The sequence below is a fragment of the Arachis ipaensis genome, chromosome B5 (assembly GCF_059453495.1).
Source record: "Arachis ipaensis isolate K30076 ecotype BB chromosome B5, ASM5945349v1, whole genome shotgun sequence".
Lineage (NCBI taxonomy): Eukaryota > Viridiplantae > Streptophyta > Magnoliopsida > Fabales > Fabaceae > Arachis > Arachis ipaensis.
The window spans coordinates 124,227,388-124,240,729 of record NC_142440.1 but is presented as its reverse complement, the minus strand read 5'-3'; the positions used below and the strand labels follow the sequence as shown (position 1 = coordinate 124,240,729).

Sequence of the window (13,342 nt, the reverse complement as noted above, 5' to 3'; positions counted from 1 at the left end):
CTCATGGAGCCTCACAGATTTGCAGAGCTTTGTTGAGACCTCCCAACACCAAACTTAGAGTTTGGATATGGGGGTTTGACACCAAATTTAGAGTTTGGTTGTGGCCTCCCAACACCAAACTTAGAGTTTGACTGTGGGGGCTTTAGTTAACTCTGCTTTGAGAGAAGCTCTTTATGCTTCCTCTCCAGGGGTGCAGAGAGAGATCCTTGAGTTGTAAACACAAGGTTGTCCTCATTCAATTGAAGGACTAGTTCTCCTCTGTCCACATCAATCACAGCTCTTGCTGTGGCTAGGAAAGGTCTTCCTAGGATGATGGATTCATCCTCTTCCCTTCCAGTATCCAAGACTATGAAATCAGTAGGATGTAAAGGCCCTCAACCTTTACTAACACGTCCTCTACCTGTCTATAAGCCTGTTTTCTTGAATTGTCTGCCATTTCTAATGAGATTTTAGCAGCTTGCACCCCATAGATTCACAGTTTCTCTATTACAGAGAGGGGCATGAGGTTTATACCTGAACCCAGGTCACACAGAGCTTTAAAGATCATGGTGCCTATGGTGCAAGGTATTAAGAACTTTCCAGGATCCTGTTTCTTCTGAGGTAATCTCAGTTGATCCAGATCACTTAGTTCATTGGTGAACAAGGGAGGTTCGTCTTCCCAAGTCTCATTGCCAAATAGTTTGGCATTCAGCTTCCTGATTGCACCAAGAAACTTGGCAGCTTGCTCTTCAGTAACATCCTCATTCTCTTCAGAAGAGGAGTACTCATCAGAGCTCATGAATGGCATAAGGAGGTTTAATGGGATCTCTATGGTCTCTAGATGAGCCTCAGAGTCCTTTGGTTCCTCAGAGGGAAGCTCCTTATTGATCACTGAACGTCCCAGGAGGTCTTCCTCACTGGGATTCACGTCCTCTCCTTGCCTTGCAGGTTCGGCCATGGTGATCAATTCAGTGGCCTTGCACTCTCCTTTTGGATTTTCTTCTGTATTGCTTGGGAGAGTACTAGGAGGGATTTCAGTGATCCTTTTACTCAGCTGGCCCACTTGTGCTTCCAAATTTCTAATGGAAGATCTTGTTTTATTCATGAAACTTACAGTGGCCTTAGACAGATCAGAGACTAAGTTTGCTAAATTTGAAGTATTTTGTTCAGAGTTCTCTGTCTGTTGCTGAGTTGATGATGGAAAAGGCTTGCTATTGCTAAACCTGTTTCTTCCACCATTATTAAAGCCTTGTTGAGGCTTTTGATCCTTCCATGAGAGATTAGGGTGATTTCTCCATGATGGATTGTAGGTGTTTCCATATGGTTCACCCATGTAATTTACCTTTGCTATTGCAGGGTTCTCAGGATCATAAGCTTCTTCTTCAGAAGATGCTTCTTGAGTACTGTTGGATGCAGCTTGCATTCCATTCAGACTCTGAGAGATCATATTGACTTGCTGAGTCAATATTTTATTCTGAGCTAATATGGCATTCAGAGTATCAATTTCAAGAACTCCCTTCTTCATAGGCGTCCCATTACTCACAGAATTCCTCTCAGAAGTGTACATGAACTGGTTATTAGCAACCATGTCAATAAGTTCTTGAGCTTCTGCAGGCATTTTCTTTAGGTGAATGGATCCACCTGCAGAAGTATCCAATGACATCTTAGCTAAGTCAGACAGACCATCATAGAATATGTTCAAGATGGTCCATTCTGAAAGCATGTCAGAAGGATACTTTTTGGTCAGTCCTTTGTATCTCTCCCAAGCTCCATAGAGGGATTCACCTTCCTTCTGTCTGAAGGTTTGAACATCCACTCTAAGCTTACTCAGCTTTTGAGGAGAAAAGAACTTGGCTAAGAAAGCCTTGACCAGCTTATCCCAAGAGTTCAGGCTGTCTTTAGGTTGAGAATCTAACCATATTCTAGCTCTGTCTCTTACATCAAAAGGGAAAAGCATGAGCCTGTAGACTTCAGGAGCTACTCCATTAGTCTTAACAGTATCACATATCTGCAAGAATTCAGTTAAAAACTGAAAAGGATCTTCAGATGGAAGTCCATAAAACTTGCAGTTCTGCTGCATCAGAGAAACTAATTGAGGTTTCAGCTCAAAGTTGTTTGCTCCAATGGCAGGAATGGAGATGCTTCTTCCATGTAAATTGGAATTAGGTGCAGTAAAGTCACCAAGTATCCTCCTTTCATTATTATTATTTTCGGCTGCCATCTCCTCTTCCTGTTCAAAAATTTCTGAAAGGTTATCTCTGGATTGTTGTATTTTAGCTTCTCTTAGTTTTTTTTTTTCAGAGTCCTTTCAGGTTCTGGATCAGCTTCAACAAGAATGCCTTTTTCTTTGTCCCTGCTCATAAGAAAGAGAAGAGAACAAGAAAAGAAGAGGAATCCTCTATGTCACAGTAAAGAGGTTTCTTATTGTTAGTAGAGAAAGAAAAGGAGAAGAAAAAATTCGAACACAGATGGGAGAGGGAGAATTTTCGAAAATAATTTTTGAAAAAGAGTTAGTGATTTTCGAAAATGGTTTTTGAAAAATGTTAGTAATTTTCGAAAAAAATTTTTTAAATCAAAGATTAAAATAATTAGTTAATTAAAAAGAAATTTTTAAAAAGAGGGAAGATATTTTCGAAAATGAGAGAGAGAGAGTTAGTTAGGTGGTTTTGAAAAAGATAAGAAACAAAAAAAAAGTTAGTTAGTTAGTTGAAACAAATTTTGAAAAGATAAGAAGATAAGAAGTTAGAAAGGATATTTTTAAATTAAATTTTTGAAAAAGGTAAGATAAGAAGATATTTTTGAAAAGATATGATTTGAAATTAGTTTTGAAAAAGATTTGATTTTTAAAATCACAATTAATGACTTGATTCATAAGAAATCACAAGATATGATTCTATAACTTAAAGTTTGAATCTTTCTTAACAAGCAAGTAACAAACTTGAAATTTTTGAATTAAAACATTAATTGGTGATGTTATTTTCGAAAATCATGTGATAAAGATAAGGAAAAGATTTTTGAAAAATATTTTTGGAATTTTCGAAAATAACTAAGAAATTTGAAAAAGATTTGATTTTTGAAAAAGATTTTGAAAAAGATAAGATTTTCAAATTGAAAATTTGATTTGACTCATAAGAAACAACTTGATTTTAAAAAATTTTGAAAAAGTCAACTCAAATTTTCGAATTTGATGAGAGAAAAAAGGAAAGATATTTTTTTTATTTTTGAATTTTTATAATGAGAGAGGAAAACATGAAAAATGATGCAATGCATGAAAGTTATGGATCAAAACAATGAATGTATGCAAGAATGCTATGAATGTCAAGATGAACACCAAGAACACTTTTAAGATCATGATGAACATCAAGAACACAATTTTGAAAAATTTTTTAATGCAAAGAAAACATGCAAGACACCAAACCTAGAATTCTTTAATGCTTAGACACTAAGAATTCAAGAATGCATATGAAAAACAAGAAAAGACACAAAACATGCAAATGCAAAGATCAAACAAGAAGACTTACCAAGAACAACTTGAAGATCATGAAGAACACTATGAATGCATGAAAATTTTTGAAAAATGCAAGATGCACATGCAATTGACACCAAACTTATAACATGACACATGACTCAAACAAGAAACACAAAAATATTTTTGATTTTTATGATTTTATGAATTTTTTTTTGTATTTTCTTTTAATTTTTTTTTTCGAAAATCATTTTGAAAAAAAAAAGAAAAATAAGGATTCCAAAATTTTTAATATGAATTCCAAGAATCTTATGCTCTCTAGTCTAAAGCTCCAATCAAAGGGTCAGGTATGGCTTAATAGCCAGCCAAGCTTTAGTATGTAATTTAGACATGACACGCCTAACATGCCCTACAGTCGTGATTTTACAGCCAGCCAGGCCACAGCATGCTTCATGAAACACTAGAATTCATTCTTAAAAATTCTGAAGAAAAATATATTTTTGAAAATATTTTTATTTTTTTTTTTTTGAAAACAGATGAGAAATTTTTGAAAGATTTTTGAAAAATTTTTGAAAATAAAATAAAAAGAAAATTACCTAATCTGAGCAACAAGATGAACCGTTAGTTGTCCAAACTCGAACAATCCCCGGCAACAGCGCCAAAAACTTGGTACGCGGAATCGTGATTACACTTTAATTATGTAAAATTCATTGCTCTTTCTTTCCCTGGCAATGGCGCCAAAAACATGATGCCAATACCATGGTTCACAACTCCGTGTAACTGACCATCATGTGCACTGGGTCGTCCAAGTAATACCTTACGTGAGTAAGGGTCGATCCCACGGAGATTGTTGGTATGAAGCAAGCTATGGTCACCTTGTAAATCTCAGTCAGGCAGATATAAAATAGTTATGAAGTTTTCAAATAATAATTAAATAAACATAAAATAAAGGATAGAAACACTTATGTAAATCGCTGGTGAGAATTTCAGATAAGTGTATAGAGATGCTTTCGTTCCTCTGAACCTCTGCTTTCCTACTGTCTTCATCCAATCAGCCTTACTCCTTTCCATGGCTGGCTTTATGCAAGGGCATCACCGTTGTCAGTGGCTACATCCCCTCCTCTCAGTGAAAATGGTCAACGCACCCTGTCACGGCACGGCTATTCATCTGTCGGTTCTCGATCATGCTGGAATAGGATTCACCCTCCTTTTGCGTCTGTCACTACGCCCAGCACTCGCGAGTTTGAAGCTCGTCACAGTCATTCAATCATTGAATCCTACTCGGAATACCACAGACAAGGTTTAGACTTTCCGGATTCTCTTGAATGCCGCCATCATTCTAGCTTACACCACGAAGATTCTGATTAAGAGATCTAAGAGACACTCATTCAATCTAAGGTAGAACGGAGGTGGTTGTCAGGCACGCGTTCATGGGGAATGATGATGATTTTCACGTTCATCACATTCATGTTGAAGTGCGAATGAATATCTTAGAAGCGAAATAAGTTGAGTTGAATAGAAAAACAGTAGTACTTTGCATTAATCTTTGAGGAACAGCAGAGCTCCACACCTTAATCTATGGAGTGTAGAAACTCTACCGTTGAAAATACATAAGTGAAAGGTCCAGGCATGGCCGAGATGGCCAGCCCTTCTGATCTAAGAACCAGACATCCAAAGATGATCAAAAGATAGTAAAATGTCCTATTTATAATAAACTAGCTACTAGGGTTTACATGAGTAAGTAATTGATGCATAAATCCACTTCCGGGGCCCACTTGGTGTGTGCTTGGGCTGAGCTTTAACTTTTCACGTGCAGAGGCCATTTGTGGAGTTGAACGCCAGGTTTTGAAGCCAGTTTGGGCGTTGAACTCTGGTTTTGGATCCTTTTCTGGCGCTGGACGCCAGAATTGGGCAGAGAGCTGGCGTTGAACGCCAGTTTGCGTCATCTAAATTTGGGCAAAGTATGGACTATTATATATTACCGAAAAGCCCTGGATGTCTACTTTCCAACGCAATTGGAAGCGCGCCATTTTGAGTTCCGTAGTTCCAGAAAATCCATTTTGAGTGCAGGGAGGTCAGAATCCAACAGCATCAGCAGTCCTTCTTCAACCTCTGAATCTGATTTTTGCTCAAGTCCCTCAATTTCAGCCAGAAAATACCTGAAATCACAGAAAAATACACAAACTCATAGTAAAGTCCAGAAATGTGAATTTAACATAAAAACTAATGAAAACATCCCTAAAAGTAACTAGATTCTACTAAAAACATACTAAAAACAATGCCAAAAAGCGTATAAATTATCCGCTCATCACCCCCTCATGGAAGTCATAAGGGCAAACCGCGACCTCTTCGCATGGACCCCATTAGATATGCCGGGGTTGGACCCTGAAATCATGTCTCACCGGCTAGCCATAAAACCCGGAGCCAAACCGGTAGCCCAGCGAAGAAGGAAGATGTCGCAGGAAAGAGCTGAGGAAGTCGCTAAGCAAACAACAGGGCTGCTAGAAGTAAGGTTCATCAAGGAACTCGAGTACTCGACATGGCTATCAAATGTTGTGTTGATCAGGAAAGCCAGCGGGAAATGGAGGATGTGCGTAGACTACTCCGACCTGAACAAAGCATGTCCCAAGGACTCTTTTTCCCTCCCCAACATCGACACTCTGGTAGACTCGGCAGCGGGATATCAGTTTCTCAGCTTCATGGATGCCTACTCCGGATACAACCAAATCCCGATGCACCGACCTGACGAGGACAAAACTGTGTTTATAACCCCAGGGGGCACCTACTGCTACAAAGTAATGCCCTTTGGACTAAAAAATGCAGGGGCCACCTACCAGAGATTGATGAGCAGGGTCTTCCACGACCTCATCGGCAAGACGATAGAGGTATATGTCGACGATATACTCGTAAAAACGGCAGAACCAGGCCAACTGATAAAAGACCTCCAGGCCATCTTTGAGGTGCTAAGGAGATACAAAATGTGACTCAATCCGCTCAAATGCGCATTCGCCATGGAAGCAGGAAAATTCCTAGGGTACATGATAACCCAGAGAGGAGTAGAAGCCAACCCAGATAAGTGCGAAGCCGTTCTCAAAATGACAAGTCCTGGGTGCATCAAAGACGTACAACGGCTGACCGGGAAGTTCACAGCCCTATCTCGGTTCCTCGGAGCATCTGCGAAAAGGGCCGCCCCGTTCTTTAACCTAATGAAGAAAGGAATCACCTTTGAATGGACCCAGGAGTGCGAAGAGGCATTCGAGCACTTTAAAAGGATACTCTTGGAACCTCCCGTACTCAGCAAACCCGGGAAACATGAGCCCATATACCTCTACTTGGCTGTGACCACGCAAGCAATGGCCGCAGTACTAGTCAGAGAGGAAGATAAGACCCAACGACCAGTATACTTCATCAGCAAAATGCTTCAAGGGGCAGAGACAAGGTACACAAAGCTGGAGAAGCTAGCCTATGCCCTACTAATTTCATCAAGAAGGCTGAAACAATATTTCCAAGGGCACACAATCATCCTAAAGACCGACCAAGCCATCCGACAAGTCCTCCAGAAACCCGACCTGGCGGGAAGGATGATGGCATGGGCAGTAGAGCTATCCCAATACGACTTGCAGTATGAACCAAGGCAAGCAATCAAAGCCCAAGCCATGGCCGACTTCCTCGTAGAGGTCATAGGGGAAGCACCCGACATACCAAACACACGGTGGAAGCTCCATGTTGACGGAGCATCCAATCAAACGTTCAGAGGAGCTGGAATCATCCTCGAAAACTCGGCTGGCATAGCCCTTGAACAATCCATCAAGTTCGAATTTCCAGTCAAGCCGAGTATGAAGCCTTGATAGGAGGACTGATGCTAGCCAAAGAAGTCGGAGTATCAAGGTTGGAAATCAACAGCGACTCCCAAATCGTCACTTCCCAAGTAAACGGCAGCTACCAAGCCAGGGACGCGCTGCTACAGAAATACTTGAAAAAAGTAAAAGAACTATGCAAAGGCTTCGAGGAAGTAACAATCCAGCATGTTCCCAGAGAAAGGAACGCCCGAGCCGACCTCCTCTCCAAGCTCGCAAGCACTAAACCCGGCGCGGGGAACAGATCTCTGATCCAAGGGCTAGCAACAAAACCTGCGATCATCATGTGCACAACCCAAGCACCAAACCCGCCCTCATTGTTAGACCCGATCTCCCGATATCTAGAGCATGCAGAAGCACCTCCCAACCAAAAAGAGGCAGAATTTATCAAAAGAGAGGCCCCCAAGTACACAATCATACAAGGACAGCTGTACAAGCGAGGGCTCCACCAACCACTATTAAAGTGCCTGTGCCCCGACCAGACAGACTACGTCCTGAGGGAAGTACACGAGGGGTGTTGTGGTCACCACATCGGGGAAAGATCTCTAGCAAGGAAAATCATCAGGGCGGGATACTACTGGCCCACCATGATGTCAGATGCTCAGGAATTCGTAAAGAAATGTAAAAAATGCCAGGAGAATGCCAACTTCCACAAAGCGCCTCCCGAGGAACTCAACCTAATGTTGGCCCCCCGACCTTTCGCCCAGTGGGGAGTCGACCTTCTGGGCCCATTTCTCCCAGGACCCGGGCAGGTGAAGTACTTAATAGTAGCGATAGATTATTTCACCAAGGGGGTAGAAGCAGAACCACTAGCCAGCATATCCGCAGCGAACTGCCAAAAGTTCATGTGGAAACAAGTGGTCACAAGATTCGGGATACCGGAAACCGTCATATCGGACAACGGGACCCAGTTCACCGACAAGAAGTTCAAAGGATTCTTGGAAGGACTGGGGATCAAGCAAAAGTTCTCCTCAGTCGAACACCCCCAAACCAACGGCCAAGTTGAAGCAGCCAACAAAGTTATCCTAAAGGGGTTGAAAAAATGACTCGAGGGGAAAAAGGGCTCATGGGCAGAAGAACTATCCCCAGTACTATGGTCGTACAGGACCACACCCCAGTCATCCACCGGGGAAACCCCTTTTCGACTCACATACGGGGTCGACGCTGTCATCCCAGTCGAGATCGGGGAACCGAGTCCGAGGCTGCTCCTCGGTGGGGGTAGCAAGGCCGTTGAAAAAGACCTAGCCGACGAGACAAGGCAAATGGCGCACCTGGCAGAAGCAGCAATCAAGCAGAGAGTGGCCCTCAGATACAATGGCAAAGTACTGAAAAGGAACCTGGGAGAAGGCGACCTGGTCCTACGACGAAACGACATAGGTCCCTCGACACCAGGAGAAGGCAAGCTAGCCGCAAACTGGGAAGGACCTTACAGAGTAAAAGAAGTCCTCGGCAAAGGGAGCTACAAGCTAGAAAGGTTGAATGGGAACGAAGTACCGAGGACATGGAACATGGCGAACCTCAGAAGGTTCTACTCGTAAGAAGGGGCGGCCAATGTGACCCCAACCCCCATCCCCATGTTCCGCTTTTACGACCTCTTTTTATGCTTTATGTGAATATCTTCCTTTGTTTAAATTTGTTTACGCATTACAAATTCCTTTGTCTAACAATATGGTAAGCTTATCTTTTGCAAGTTCATCCATCCCAAGTCTCAAATAAAATGCAGCATAAAATGGTCGACCTAACAGTAACCCGGGACTGATCACCCTGGGAACCATAAGGGACCAAAAGCGAAAAACAGGCCCAAAGAAAGTAAATACGATAATAAACGGATTAAAGCAAAAAGCCACAATGGTCCGAACATGCGAAATAAAGAGCAATGGCCACGACGGCCCGAACAAAATCCAATGAAAACGAGCACAAAGAGTGTTCAAATACAACTAAAAGGCGCCACAGCAGGCCCAAAGTGATGAACATTACAAAATAAAACAAAGACTATATCCTAACAAGTCAGAGGATGTCAACAATCTTCCCACCCTCCACAGTTTTCATCGCACTAACCTGGTGGAGATCAAGGTCGGGAGCCAGCACCGCGACCTGTAACTTTATTCCTTCCTCAGTCAGCTTGACGGCGTCACGAGCTCCCTTAGCAAGATCTTTGTTCCTCTTTTTTAAGGCCGATATCTCCCGAGCAGCCGCCTCCGCCGAACTCTCCGACAACTTCAACTTCTCTTCCAATTCTTCAACCCTCTTCTTCATAGCCGCAGTCTCACCACGAGAGGTATTCAGGTCCTTCATCAAGGCCATATCTCGATCAACCAACCTATTAATCTCCTTGACATCCTCCTCAGCTTTCTTCTCATGTTCAGCCAACTTAACCTTCAAGGATTCCTCCCGAGATCGAGAATCCGTCAAATCCTTCTGGGAATTTTTAAGCTTCACCTCCATGGCATGATAGCTTCCCAGCACGGGTTCAACCTTCTTAGCAATAGCAGCAGCACGAAGAAGGCTACGGTAAATCCACCTGGCCTGCCCAGAGAGGTCGGCCTCATGGAAAAAATCTTCGGTGCCGGGGAGCAGTTGAGACTCAATAAAACCCCCAGCATCGAAATTTTTCTCCATTACCGAGAGGGCCTTGCCGGTGTCCCGTTTCCTCTTCTTAACATTTCCCACAAGCTTCAATTCATCCTCACCAAAATCCTCCTCAAAGACCTCCACCTCCACGTTGGCAGCCCCCTCAGCCTGCTCGGGAGAGACGACATCCTCCTGATGAGCCAGGCCAGCCCCGTTCACTTCACCTCCGGTCTCCCCGACCTCCTCTTGCCCCTGGCCCACCGAAGGATGAGACGAAGAGTCACCCCCACCCTCTCCATCCCCTTTGATGAGATTCATCAAATCAGCCAAAGTCCTCCTCCCGCCAGCCATAGAAACTGCGAACAAAGGAGAAAGGAAAGACATCAACAAACGAGACAAGAAAAACATAGGAAGCATAAGGAAGAAATAACCCACCAACATACGAACGATCGGCTTCCCGGTCCCCATTAGCAAGCGAGGATTAAGATTCTTATCACCAAAAATAGCCAACAGAATGTCAGCAATGTTGCGATCCTCCGAATTCAGCCAATCATAAGGCACCTTTATCAAATAATCAGATCCCGCACTGAAGCTCCAGTAGGTCGGGATCAGCGGGGCTCCCTTAGCTGAAAGCCAAAAAGGATGATGCCCTTCTACCGGTCTAACCTTGAAAAAGGTAGACTTAAACCCATGAAAAGAGTCCTCAAATAGACCAAAAATTCTACGCCCCTGTTGGGCCCTAAAAGACATGTAACCCTTCTTAGCCTTCCCCTGGCTAGAAGGGTTCGTGAGCAGAAAGAGGTACAGAAAGACGTTTACTGAGAGCGATAGCTCAAGAAACTCGCAGACCATTTCAAAGCACCGAATAGAAGCCCAGCTATTCGGATGAAGTTGCGACGGCGCGACATCACAGCGATTCAGCAAGCCCATGACAAAAGGGGAAAAAGGCAGACGAAGCCCCAAAGTCGTGAACATGGGCTCGTAAACCCACAGCCAATCAACAACTGTCGGGGAAGCCAAATTCTTATGGCACACGCACTCACGAGCAACAGGGACGAAGACCTGGTAGAGCGTCTCCTCGGGACCCCCCACATAAGATTCCGGCTTGTCGTAACTTCTGAAGCCCTTCCCTGGTCATCTTGGAAGGGGTATCCTTTACATCAGAAGAAACCCAAGCATAGTGGTCGACGAAGTCAGCCAAGGGGCGTTGGGCCTGACTCGAAGAAGCAAGACGATCGTCCATACCTATATTGGGGGCACCACTAAAGTCAACACGGGAAGTCGGAAACCCTTAAAAACAAGAAAGCAAACTACGAATCTCCCCATAAACCCAGAAATACAAGCAAAAACCCAGGAAAAACCCAGAAATGCAAGCGAAACCAAGGAAAAACCCAGTGGCATCCCCTCTAAAAGGGAAAAACAAACAAGAAACGCAAAAGACCCAAGCATGCAACAAAGCAGAAGCGCCAGAAATAAAGCAACAATCAAAATGCGGGAAAGAACCATGAAAACTTACCAAAAGAGACAGGAGATTGCAAAAGAAAGCAAAGAACAAGATGCTTCAAGCAGCAACAGCAGTACAAACAGAAGAGGCAGCAGCACTGAAAAACTTGCGAAGAAGAGAAGAAGAATAGTAAAAGAGAGGAGTGGGGGTTACGAAATAAAAATAAAAGAAGAAAAGCATAACCGCCGAGGAAGAACAACTAAAAGGCAGGGGCATGACTGCCATTTCACCCCAAATTTCAAAACAATGAAGCGACGGACATTTAATGATCGGCGCCAAAACCAAAAAAGTGGCACAAAAATCGAAACGACCTAACGAAGGAAAACAAAGCGCCGCCCACGAACTACCGAGAAAAGGAAAGAGCTCACGACAAACGCGCCCAACCACGAGTTTCGAACCTCGTGACCGACGCGTTGGGGGCACTGTTACGGACTGACGGTCCAGCCCAAGAAGCCGTCGGATCGGGGCACCGTCCCATCCAGGCCCAAGAAGCCTTAACGGATCCCTTCGGGTCGGTTAGCCATAACCGACCCGGAGTCCAACCACATCACAGCCGTGCCACCAGCCGGGTCGGAACCCCCAGGGTCGGCACCCAACGTACCGACCCCCTGTACGGACGACCCGCACGTGTGAAAAGTGACAGCTCAAACTCTCCACCAATGGGTCAGGCCATTACTAGGCCTACCCAACACGCTATATAAGGGGAGAGGACAGCTCTCCCCCCAAGGTACGTCACATCCTTACCTAACCCTGCCACCCTCAGTACGGACTCTGACTTGATCGTCGGAGTGTCCTTGCAGGTGGCCATCCCCTCGCTCCGTCCGCCCTCCGACGTCATCAGCATTCACTCCGCGTTCGCTCGGGACCTCTCCCCCTCTCCTTATCACCTCCTGTCGACAACCCGATCACCCGAGAACCCCTGGTAACGAACACAATTAAAAACATTTTTTTTTGAGGAAGGTGAAGGATTCATAGGGCATTCATATCTTTAAGACATAGACTCTAAACTTTATTGATCATGGGATAAAAATAAGACATAAAATAAACATGAAAGCAGACAAATAATAATAAAAGAAAGAAAATCAAAGACATAAAAATAAATAACTCTAATACTAATGCTTATGTAACTCTTAAAATAGGTTTCTAATAATAAAAGTTATCACATAGTTAGGACTCAACAACCTTGATTTTGAGGGGTAGGTGCTCCTTCAATTTGTGGGACGTCCAACTCTTCAAGGGACAGCTTCTGACGCTTTAGCTCATGTATTTCACACCCTTGTTTCTCTTGTTCTATGAGCACTTTGTAGAGCAAGCTATTTTGATTCTGCTGCTCTTCTTTGAGTTGATTCACAGCTTCTTGTAGCTTGGTGACAGATGCTTCTAAGCGGGCCCAATAGTCAAATTTAGGAATTTCTGGGAGGAGCTCATACGCCCCCTCTTGATGAGGTTATCTTGAATTTGAGGTCCATCTATCACTTTTTTGATGATTGGACATTCAACTGTGATATATTCATCCACACCCATCTGTACCCCCGCATCTTTGCATAACAGAATAATCAAGCTTGGGTAGGCCAACTTGGCCTTAGTGGATTCCTTGTTTGCAAACATGTAAATTTCAACAGGGATAAGTTGATGAATCTCTACCTCCTTCTCCAGCATAATATAGTGAATCATCACAGCTCTCTTGACAACGACTTTAGATCGGTTACTGGTTAGGAGAATAGAACGCCCTATGAAGTCCAACCACCCTCTAGCATCTGGTTTGAGATCTCCTCTCTTTAACTGGTTTGGGACACCTTTTGAATTGGTAATCCACTGGTTCCAGGGATGCATATGTCCTCTAGAACTTGATCTAGCCTTTTATCCTTGGCCATTCTCCTATTAAAGAATTCTGGATCATCTTGTAGTTGAGGAAGTTTAAGAACCTCTCTCACTTTGTCAAAGTGGAAGTAAATAACCTTCCCT

At 43.6% G+C, this 13,342-nt stretch overlaps 1 protein-coding gene and 1 non-coding gene across 2 annotated transcripts; one reads left to right on the top strand and one right to left on the bottom strand.

Moving 5' to 3' along the window:
- Nucleotides 1–1,696: 1,696 nt before the first annotated feature.
- Nucleotides 1,697–1,804, top strand: LOC148565663 (small nucleolar RNA R71). The gene has a single exon (XR_015884872.1). It is a non-coding gene; the product is annotated as a small nucleolar RNA R71 (small nucleolar RNA).
- A 7,505-nt stretch (nt 1,805–9,309) lies between these two features.
- On the bottom strand, nt 9,310–12,185 carry LOC148565662 (uncharacterized). Its single transcript, XM_088487208.1, has 2 exons — nt 12,122–12,185; nt 9,310–11,003 (listed from the first exon to the last, which is right to left on the bottom strand). The coding sequence occupies exons 1-2, from the start codon at nt 12,183–12,185 to the stop codon at nt 9,310–9,312; spliced, it is 1,758 nt and encodes a 585-aa protein (XP_088343334.1).
- Nucleotides 12,186–13,342: the final 1,157 nt, after the last annotated feature.

What these genes read in the sequence shown, in the direction of transcription:
- LOC148565662 (XM_088487208.1), bottom strand. Translation starts at nt 12,185, where the DNA reads ATGGCCACCTGCAAGGACACTCCGACGATCAAGTCAGAGTCCGTACTG. An exon ending in ACTGAGGGTGGCAGGGTTAG is followed by an intron (nt 11,004 to 12,121) that starts GTAAGGATGTGA and finishes CAAGATGACCAG; the next exon opens with GGAAGGGCTTCAGAAGTTAC.